Source organism: Vollenhovia emeryi, unplaced genomic scaffold (assembly GCF_000949405.1).
Source record: "Vollenhovia emeryi isolate VEMERY1.0 unplaced genomic scaffold, V.emery_V1.0 DF939308.1, whole genome shotgun sequence".
NCBI lineage: Eukaryota > Metazoa > Arthropoda > Insecta > Hymenoptera > Formicidae > Vollenhovia > Vollenhovia emeryi.
In genome coordinates this window covers 69,584-80,686 of record NW_011967058.1, presented here as the reverse complement: position 1 = coordinate 80,686, position 11,103 = coordinate 69,584, and the positions used below count along the sequence as shown (strand labels likewise).

At 44.6% G+C, this 11,103-nt stretch overlaps 1 protein-coding gene across 1 annotated transcript in view; it reads right to left on the bottom strand.

The window, feature by feature from the left end:
• LOC105558833 (transcription factor SUM-1) overlaps positions 1-10,630 on the bottom strand; it is a 66,122-nt gene extending 55,492 nt beyond the window's left edge. The window contains exons 1-3 of the mRNA XM_012006754.1: positions 10,047-10,630; positions 6,555-6,873; positions 3,839-4,009 (exon numbers count right to left, since the gene is read on the bottom strand). Of these exons, the coding sequence (XP_011862144.1) occupies positions 3,839-4,009; positions 6,555-6,873; positions 10,047-10,321 (765 nt within the window). The 5' untranslated portion in view covers positions 10,322-10,630. The remainder of the gene's footprint in view (positions 1-3,838; positions 4,010-6,554; positions 6,874-10,046) is intronic.
• Positions 10,631-11,103: the final 473 nt, after the last annotated feature.

Genomic DNA, 11,103 nt, shown 5'->3' with positions numbered 1-11,103 from the left:
TTGAAATGGTTTCGGAGTGGCCATCGAATAAAATATCCCCCGGAGAAGAAGATCGTGAAACGTAATCCTGGATCTAAATGCACGTCCCTAAACATATTTAAAAAACAGTGCTGCAGCCATCCCGTCCGTCACTGTACACTGCGCGATTCGCAACTATTCAGATAGGAGACTCGTGCGAATGACAAATTCGTCGCGTTCGTTGCCCACCATTCGTGTCGATCACGCTAGCGAAGCGACTCTTTGATAAAATCAAAGGACAAACCAATAAATTTGCGCTTCGCTTCGTGTATAGAGAGCTATACTGTACAATCCAATAAATCACTGATCGCAAATATTGTAATGCGGAGTTTATACCGGCGAACGCGATGGATTTCTGCGAATTTCGCGATTTGCAAATCACGGGTCATCAGTCGCGTATAATTAGCTTTACGTGGCGCGCGTGCATTGTCATCGTTTCGGGAAATTCGCCGAGCGACATCGGTGCCGATCACGTTCGCGCGTTGTGCACCGAAGCGCCAGCGCGGCCTCGATATCTCCGAGTATTAATATCGGACGAAAATCCCTCGGCGGCGGTACGTCGTCGGGCTTAGGGTCAAACGAGCTCGCCGGCGCGCGGCAGCGTAGGATCGGCGAGCAAGGGGGTCGACGAAAGCGCGAGACAAATTGAGCCCGGGCTTTGTAAGACGCGGCCTAGGCCGCGGAACGCGGAGCCCGCCCGTCGTGTCGCGCGCAGGCACGAAGAGGGCGCCCGGGGCGAAGGGGTCGAGGGCCCCCCCGCGCTTCCGGTGCCGCGGTACGAGCGTGGGCACCGGAGGGAAAAGGGATTCCTGAGCGAGCGCAGGAATTTCGCGGCGCGACGTCGTCGCGTCCACGGAGATTCCCTCCTCTCCCGGCTGGAATGGAGAACGGACAGGAGGGGGATTACACAATGAAATATACTTCTCTTTCGCGAGCACGTCGACGCACCCTCGCTAAATATAAGCCCGTCGCCTCGCGCCGGCAAAGTCCCACAAATCGCACGAAACGCAACGCGGCAAGAGAGGAGATCGCCCCGCGTCGGGTCCATTGGGTCAACTCCTACCTTTTGCCGCCCCTACGCTTCTTCCAGTAGCCACCCACTTGGCTGCATGGAGGAGAAAAAATAGTGTGTATCACGATAGACGATCGGGATCATTCGATAATGCCACTTAAGAGCATCTTAAGCGCCGGACGGATAAGCACGCTTGCCGCCTCTCGAGGAAAATAAGCCCGCCCGAGTTCAATTGGATCCCATTCTCGTTGCCGATCGCGCGGATCTATCTCCACCTCTGGGGCTGCGAGGCCCGATAATTTACGCGATACTTTGAACCTAAGGATCCCCGATCGTTTAAAACTCTTTCGCCTTTCGACCCAACTCGGAGTACAACGACAGCAGCACTTTGTGCCGAGACTTACGGGATTCTCGAACAGTTGAGAATCGTCCTTGTAAAACTTACTCTGTAAAAGACAGTCGGTGGATTATCACTGAAAACAGTGAATACTCGCTGACGCACACTCATTTACAAGTACGTCACTGCGATTTTCGATAGTACACTTATAACTGTGAATCAGTGACTATTAATCAGTGAAGATTAACTTTTAGAGAGTAAGGGATAAACAATGTCCAGCCAAGTTGATTAACTAATAAGAATTCTTCAATTTCGCCAGCGATAATTAACGTCAGTGTTTCCTCGACCATACCTGGCATTTTTAATAATGCAGAAAGTTTATTGCGAAAACTATTATCTCAGCCAGGGTTTGAACCTGGACCTCCCTGTCGAATTGGTGAGACGCCCGTCTAGAGTGCAGGGAGGTCCAGGTTCAAACCCTGGCTGAGGTAATATCCTTCGCAATAAATTTTCTGTATTATTACAAAATGCCAGGTGCGGTCAAGTTGATTAAGTTGATGAACCAAATTCATCAAGTCTTCGAATCAAATAGATCTGTTACACTAATCGCGTTTCATCGTAACCGAGTATTTACCGCGGCTTTCTTACCTCTCGACAACAAATGTTTGCAGAAATAATGAAATTCGCGAGTAGATGTGAAGCGCACGTCTGCATGGAAATAGACAGTGGCGGTGGATAAAGCCCGATCGATCGGATGTAACGCGTCGAGCAACGAGTGTTCGATGAAAGAGAAACACAATTACATTCCAATTAACGTCTGAAATCGGAATGGCTCCGAGACAACCATCCGACGGTGTATATCACCGGCCGTCGCTCGATGTAAAACTTAACGAACCCGAGCGAAATGGAAACTTTCATTCGCAGATTTATCATTCGGATATACTCGCTAACTTTGTACGAATTCCGCCAAGGTACACGATGTCGTGTCACGCTTGCAAAATTTTTCTCTAAATAAAATTTATAGAGGAGAGTCCTCTATTACGAAGTAGGATCTTAATATGGGATAGCGGGGTTTCCGCTAAAATGCTAAATTAATAGGCATCGTCTGTTGGTTCCATCATGAATTTGTTGCCCCTGGAGCGAAATCTGTTTAGTGAAAAATTCATGGATTGTGTAATCGTTGCGAAAAAGAGATTTGTGATTGAATTTGGGTGTTGAAAACCTGCTATCTCATAATAGAGGACTTTCCTCTAATAACAAATAATATGTTTCGACAGACGTGAAATGATATTCCGAGTACAGCTTAAAGATAACTAATTGCAGCTGTTTACCGTATTCAGAGTTTATTTGTCGTATACACACGGGAAAAACGTACTGTTGAATTAAACAGCAATGAAATTGCGTGAATTAAACGTTGACGTCACAAACATAAATAATCCACTCAATTGTATTTGCTATGGATTGTAATTTTAAGAGTTGAACTAAATGTCCAGATTATTAAAACAACTATCTCATGTTTTTCATTCGTTAATCCTCATGCTGTTTCAACGATTTTATTTCAATAACACCGATCTCGTTGATACAACACTACTGTTTCTCCCGTGTATGCACACGAAATACTACGTTGCATGTACATAAATTCGTTGTACAATATTTTATAAAATTGCTAGATGCAGCTTTTTAAAGGGCTACGGGGATACACCCAGTCCACTTTCGTTAAAAAGAACAGAGCGATTTTTATGCGTGCGAGTTGCATCGACATATTTTCGTTACGATAATCTACATAAACGGCAGCGCGTTCTTTTGAGAGTGAGAAACTCGAGCGTAACCCTTTTTACGCACGCTGGAAAAAAACGATGATACGAGCTTAATGGTGTCGCGGGTCAAAAACCATTAGAACCGGTGGATCGTGTGCGACGCACGTGTCAGACATGTGTGTGACTATGTGGTTATGTAGACTGCAACGTTTAAATGTATCTTGTTTCAGCGGTGCAACCGCTTTTTACGAGACTCTTACTCTCTATCAGATAGAAACGTTAAGTGAACTGTGAAGCAAAGTCTAATTTATCTTATGATAAGATTTCATATATATCAAGCTTTGGTAATTGTTTTATAAATTGTCCAACGAATTATCTCAGCGGTATCGGGAGGACCGTCAATTTTATTCAACTGCAATGGAAAGCAACATCGTCGCAAGTGTCTCAAAATGTAATTACTAAGACGCCTACTTGAGAAACCGCACGCGGTTAAAATCTCCGAAGCTAACTCGCAATTTAACGTTCAAAATTAGAAGATTATCGCGGCTACCGTTGTCAAAGAGCGTCTGAAATTGTTCCGTGTGTTAAAATTATATAATTTAACACGGACTCTTTCCGGCGCGGAATTTAAATTCGAAGCACGATGCGCTCCACTGAGACTAATCTCGGTGCTCGCTGATCTTATTAATTTGTACTATCACACGTGACACGTACCATGCTCTCAGCGGAAGGGTGATCCTGATGTCCGGAAGGCCTATTTCCTTGCAGCAGCGCCTCGAGACTCTCGATATACTCGATGGCGTTCCGCAATATCTCCACTTTCGGTAAACGTTGGTTGGGGTTGTTGCTCGTTCGCCTCTTGAGCACCTCAAAGGCCTCGTTGACCTGTAATAGAAATTGCATAATTAACCACATGCGTCGCCGACCGCGTGAATAATACACACGTCAATACAATGCGCGTTGCAGAAGGGAAACATCTTGCGGAACGGAGCGTTATCGCGTTCGTTCGCCGGCAGAATTTCCTCAAAATTGCCAGACGCACGAAATATAATAATAATAATAATAATAATAATAACTTTATTTACGGGTAAAGAACCCTTTAGCATACATGAAAAGTAAAATTGAGAAAATAATTTGACAATTTAGACAATTTATAAATATGTTTTAACAATTTCATCACGAGGTCCATATAGTGTTGGCGAAGTATCATTTTCAGACAGAAAGCACAATCGAAATCATGATTAAGGATAGTTTAAACGCAAAAGAGCAATAGTAAGATCACGTCTGAAAGAATGTACAGATCCGTTAAAAAAATTTACAAGATTCGAGTATTTATTTGCAGAAATCTTCAGTCTATTTAGGCATGAGTTTAATCCATATAGTGTGCGGTGATATTCGCTTTGGAAAACATTGTGTTTCCTTAGAGCCCTAGTTGGTACGCATAAATTTATTTTATTTAATAAGTCCGGACAGTTGTTGATGCTATTGAGAATCTTAAAGAAGAAGGTTAGGTCATGAATTTTCCTTCTGTCCTCTAAAGATAGCAGATGTAAGTTACTTAAAATGGGGCAATAGTCATGACAGGTGATATCCATGGGGTTGCCCATACGGTAAGCAATCATACGTAAAAACTTATGCTGGACTCGCTCAATTAGATTACGGTGACACTTATAGTATGGAGACCAGACAACAGAGCAGTACTCCAACTTAGAGCGTACTAGGGCGCGGTATAATAGTTTAAGAGTGGCAACATTTTTTAAGTACTTTCCCCAACGGAGTATGAAGCCAAGCGCTCTATTAGCAGACGAAACCATCATTCGAATATGACCGTTGAATGTGAGATCGGCACTGAACAAGATACCGAGATCTCGAGCCTCACGCAGAGCTAAAAGAGGTGAGTCGTTGAGAAAATAGTCATATATGACAGGATTCGGTCGGAGTGTAAAATGGATAACAAAACATTTTGCCACATTTAGATAAAGACGGTTCCTCACACACCAGAGCTCGAGTCTAGATAGGTCATGCTTAAAAGCGCATCTGCAGGTCCATCAATTCGTCGAAATAGTTTAAGGTCATCGGCATATAATAAAAAGTTAGAAAAATTAATATAAGTAGTTATGTCATTAATAAATAAAATAAATAAAAGAGGACCAAGGTGTGAGCCCTGTGGTACTCCAGAGGACACAGATATGTATTTGGAAAAGCAGTTTTTATATTTAACAACCTGAGCTCATTGAGGAAGCTAGAGATCCAGCGCAGTAAGGAACCTCCAAATCCAAGGACTTGGAGTTTACATATTAAAATATTGTGGTCAACTTTGTCAAATGCTTTGCTAAAATCTGTGTAAATAGAGTCGACCTGGGCTCCATTCTCGATTTCAGATGTTAAGTAATCATAGTAGCTCACGAGTCCGGCAAAGCTGTTTTATATTATCAGGTACGCATGACAAGTTCGTTGCGGGTGTCGCGTTTTTTACTCCGCTCAACTCTTCCTCATATTGCGCATGCAGGACACGCGGGCGTCGGATTTCAAACGACTCTCAGCGAGATTTAACACTTGGGCCCATCCTCGAAACACCGTTTCGTCATTCGAATCATCCAGAGCGGCGCTTAGTCGACGATCACTTCGCGTACGCAGATGTTTTCCTTCCGTCAGCGCGTTTCTCTTTGAGGTTGTTCACTTCGAAAACACACGATTCATGCACGATGTGCTTCAAGTAATTATAAGCAGAGTGGCCAAAACAGCAACGTGTATGCTCAGCAAACGAAAAATGCGATTTAGGTCATTCACGAAAATCTGAATGATTGCAGATTATATCACGAATGTATTGCACAATAAAGACCTGCGCATTATCAGAGCGAACAGAAGAAACGCTGCTACAGCTAGCGCCGAGCTGTTTTTCGAATCAAACTTATACAAAATCCCGCACGCCGCCATTGTACTTGCGTTATCAACCCTTTAAGTCTAATCTAAAACAACGTGCTCTTTGCGGCTAGAAACATTGTATTTTACAGTCAATAGATACGTTTAAAAAATGTACGCGAGTTCATCAAATCGTACATTGTACTTTGTATAATACAATGTACAATCGTACAGTGTCGACAAATTTTTTAAGCGCTTCGATTCGTTTATATAAAATAGAATGTTTCCGGGTGCGGAGAGCACATTGTAAATTAGGTTTTATAAAAGCGCGAAACGAAGGATATGCACGTTTCCAGGATGCGAGACATCTACGAAATGCGCGAGGCATGGCTTAAATTAAAAACTCCAAAACGCGTTGAACTGTGGCAGCGAATCAAAAGATTTCAGTTTCAACGCAGGAAGCTCGCGGCAAGCTTCTCATTGCCGTACGCTCGCGTTGCCGCAGCTCAACTACATCTATGGAGTTTCAGGGGGTTGCTTTAGCTTTAGGGGGTTGATGGCAACTGACCTTTCTCAAGCGCCGTCTCTCGCGCAGGGTGGCGGCTTTCCTCCGGTCGACGGTGACCGTCTTCTTCTTGCAGGCCTTGCAGGCCCACAGGAGACACCTGCGCGGCCCATGCGGCGAGCCGGCATCCAAAACGTGAGGATGGGGCACATGCTCGATCGACTCGCCCTCGGTCGCCTCGCTCGTCTCGTTGGTCTCGTTGGCCTCGCTGATCTCGTTGGTCTCGTCGGCGTCCGCGGAGCCGGACTCGAGGTCGGCCGAAGCGTCCGCCGATATCACTGACGAGGCGTCGTCCGAATCGAGGGTGTACCGAGACTGCGACCTGAAACGCAAATCGGAATTACTGACGGAGGAGAACATGAAGAGCAATTCTTATCCTTTACCGTCTAACTATAATTGCACTTCTCGTTAGAGCTCGTTGAAAATTTTTATTTCCGACTGCGAACGAATGTCAACGGTATACGTTCGATATATTATCTGGTGGCGAGTGTGGCCGCGGAGAAATGTGCGCTGCTTAGTAACCAAGTAAATGGAAAGATCCGAGTTCAAATCCACGGACACCGCTGGTCTTTTTAAGAATTTTCCGAAGGGAAGTGGCAACCACCGAGAGTATCTTGCCACACATACCCCTTTGGAGGTATAGCCCTCCAGATGGGAGGTTTCCTTCAGCAAAGTTTAGCAGACTACCGAAGATGACGTAAAATCAAATGCTCAAAGTACCAGAACGAGAACTGGATAAAACAGGCTTGAAGCCTAATACACGAGGAGGAAGAAGATTATTTGTGTTATACATTCGAGTATGTCGCAGCATTTTGCAGAGATCTTCGATACAACTGCTTATCCCCGTGGGTATATGCACGCGCATATAACACACCGCGACATAAATTTCGATTCGCGGAAGACGGGCTGTTGCGCGCTGAACGTAAAAGCCGCGCCGACTTACCGGGCGCTGAAAGGCCCGGCGTATAGATATTTGGTGAACGAATTTGCAGATTCTTGCCTTAATCATCCTTTAGTTATCGCCGGCAGTTAATGACGGACGCAGGCGCGTAGGTCCGTCAGGAGGCGGTTTCCGCGATTGGACACGTTCCAGGTGGTCCCGCCGAGAATGTATTTCCTCGCCGCGAGAAGACGCCTCTCGTCTCGGCGAGAGGGACGGTTGTGTAAAGGCGGAACGCGACGGACGAAGCGAAAATCGTTTAATACGTGGTAAAGCCGTCGTCGAGTCTATCATTGGTGATAATAACTCCCGTCCTCGATTCGATCGTGCGACAACCATAAACGCGTCGATCTCGTTTAAATTTCATCACATCGCAAAATGGGCGGGGGTCAAAAAACTGACGGCGGAAAATTTTCCAATAGACTTGTCAGACGAAGTGACGCAAAAGCGTCATTTCCTTAAGTAATCGTAAAAATATTAAGACGATATCTTTCTACGCGTTTTTAAAAGGGTATTAACTCAATATTTAAATAACTTCCTAATCGATTTTATAAATTTTTACTAAGAGTAATTATAACAACGGAGAAAGAGAGAACGCTATCTGGAGAAACGTATTTCTGTGTGCGTCCAGGTACATACGCGCGAAATGTATTGTTCAATTAAAATTCGCCACGGCGCGAACGTACCGTTACGCTAATCCTATAATAGTAATTCGTGAAAGCGTACATATTGCAGCTTTGCGCTTTGACAGTAAAACAGTGTTGAATAAATCTGATTTGGACACGCCAAATCCAATAATGCCTCGATACTACAAAGGTAAAAGCCAAGAGACGAGAAATGCATAGAAGACTGATCCTAGCGCACGAGATGTGACGATCCGAAGAAAGGACGGTACTTTTATGGACAAACCAAAAAAATATGGTTATTATTAGAATAATGTGAAAGGAATTTGAAAAAGTACTTCGGATTACGTATATATTTTTGTTACGTTACGTAATTTTGAGATACGATAGCAGAATAATGGGTAACAAATAAAAGGATGGCAAATGGTAAATGGGATTCCAATTGATAGTTCCAGTAACATGTCGAACGTTGCAAGGAAACCGATAAGAGAAACGGGAAAAACAGGCAGGAATCTTGGAGGGATGATCAATCTTGTCATCTGGCGCAATGAAGAACAATTAGTCATATTTTCGTGGGCATCCATCAGAGTAACTGAAGTTTTCAAACGCTAATTCGTCAAGCGCCACGTTCTTGCGAAAATCCGATATACTCGAGGAAGGATAAAAGTATTAAATTTCACTTTTCTCGACGATATATATTGTGGACACCAATCTTAGTCCAGAAACGCGATATATACATATAACTGCGCTTAGCCAGCGCCCCTTCCGTCCAGAAAAAGATTTATTTAAGTTTAAATAAATGAGATACGTTGAAATCACACGTTTTCTGAATCTATTAAATTTTCATTTACTTCTACTAAAACATTCGCTAGATTTGAGGAAATAGATATAAATTCTCTTCGAGATCCCGGTCTTGGGTAAAAATTTTGATTAAGATAAAGAAATAATTTCTTTAAAGACGTCCGATTTACCTTATCATCTCGAACTATAAAAATGTCTCCTGTTCGTGGTGCAATTTTGATTTAAAAACACGTCAAGTAAAATGCGCAATGCCGTAAGAAAGTTAAGAAAACTAAACAGACGACGGATAAGAAATCCCGAGGAGAACCTGGTTGTTATTGGCGAATTAAATTTCTAACGTGTGTACCTTAACAGAACAATACAATTCAGAATGTTCTTCGCAGAATGTATGCTCGAATGTGGGGCGTTGAACGGGTGTATGGACTGTACTTCATTATCTCCGTGTGCTATAATTATTTTAGAAGTTGTGCTTATACTTTTTTTTATGAAACGACTAACACAAAGGCGGAGGAAGGCAAGAAGGAAGAGACAAGCGAGATGTTACGAAGTTGCGATGCCCTGACAGGAACGGAAACCGGAACACACCGAAGAAACAAAGTCTTGTACAGTAAAAGTGGCCGTAATTATAAGATATACATCCCCTTTTTCAAATTTAATTAAGCTTATTTAAATAGAACCAGAATATCAATTTAAAATGCATTTTTCTTGCAACTAACTTAATAAGATATTTCGCGAGAGAAGGCTATAAATTGCCTTTAGTTCGTTCCGATACCACAATCGCTTGATCGATGACGTTATGTAAGGAACGCAATAATATCGATGCCCATGAAATCGTTATGGGATTTGTGTGTTGTAGCAAAGCTTCATTTCAAATTCCCTCTGATTGCTTCACTAATAGGTAGTCGCGGTGGCCTAATTTTAAGTCCGTCGTACGACACTACAAACTTGCAACTTGATCGATAACGTTATGTAAGGAATACAATAATATTGATACGCATGAAATCGTTATGGGATGTGTGTGCTGTAGCGGAACTTCATTTCAAATTCCCTCTGATTGCCTCACTAATAGGTAGTTGCGGTGGCCTAATTTTAAGTCCGTCGTAAGACACTGCAAACTTGCGACCCGCTCACCTGACGCGGTCGTTGCGGTAGTTCAACGAGCCGGCTGACGCCAAGACGTTGTTAGCGCCGATAATCCTCGCGCGATCGTCCGTGTCCCTTCTGCTGACGTATCCCTGCAGATACTCGGACTCGGTCGGCGCGTAGACGCGCCGATATCGATGGGGATGATGCGGATGATGGTGGTGGTGGTGATGGTGGTGCAAGTGGTGCCGGTAACCGTCGTAGGCCGACCTCGTGACCGCTTCGTAGGCGTAAGGCACCGTATCCGTCACGAAGGTCATCATCTCACGCGATTCGTCGTCGGGGGGTGGGCGTGCGACGTCACGTGCCGGTCACTGTACACGATCGCCGGTGGCAGCCGTCGAAGCGCGCCGATCCGTCCGCGTGTCCACTCTCGAACTCATCCCGGAGACCGGCGGAAACGGCGTGAAATCGATGCGCGTCGTCTAATGCGATTTTTCCTCGAGTGACGTCACATGCGTCTCGATCGCCGCGTTCCCCATCAGACGATCACTCGTCCGATCTTCTCGACTGTGCTATACGACTATTGCGAGAAGGTTTGACGCGGATAGAAGTCCGCGCTGGGCGAAGGTATCCAGCGGATATGACCTTTCGGGATGACAGTCCAGGTGGTAATGTGATGAAAAGTTAGCTGATCCGAAGACAGAGATGACTGAAGGTGCCTGTCGTGAAATCGCGACAGCGCCTTCTCTCTGCTTTCGCTCGTCGTGACGGCGGCTAATTTGCTCTTCTCTTCTTCCCGCTGGAAGGAACGATGAATCACTAATCTCGGCGAAGACACAAACGCATTTGATGGTCGGTGTTAATTTAACTTCTCCTCTTTTAACTTCTTCGTTAACTTCACCGTAGTCCAACGCTCTCTTGGCCAATTCCGTCCAAGGTAATTTTCCGCTCTGATTCGCTAAAACCACCGAGATTCCACCCTCGCGCGTCGCTCGTTATTTAAGTTGCTCAATTCACTCGTCTGCTCGCTGCTCCTCGACGGCACGCGGCGATCTTTGCGTATCCGACGACCGGCACAGCTCGGACCAATTCAGTGAATCGA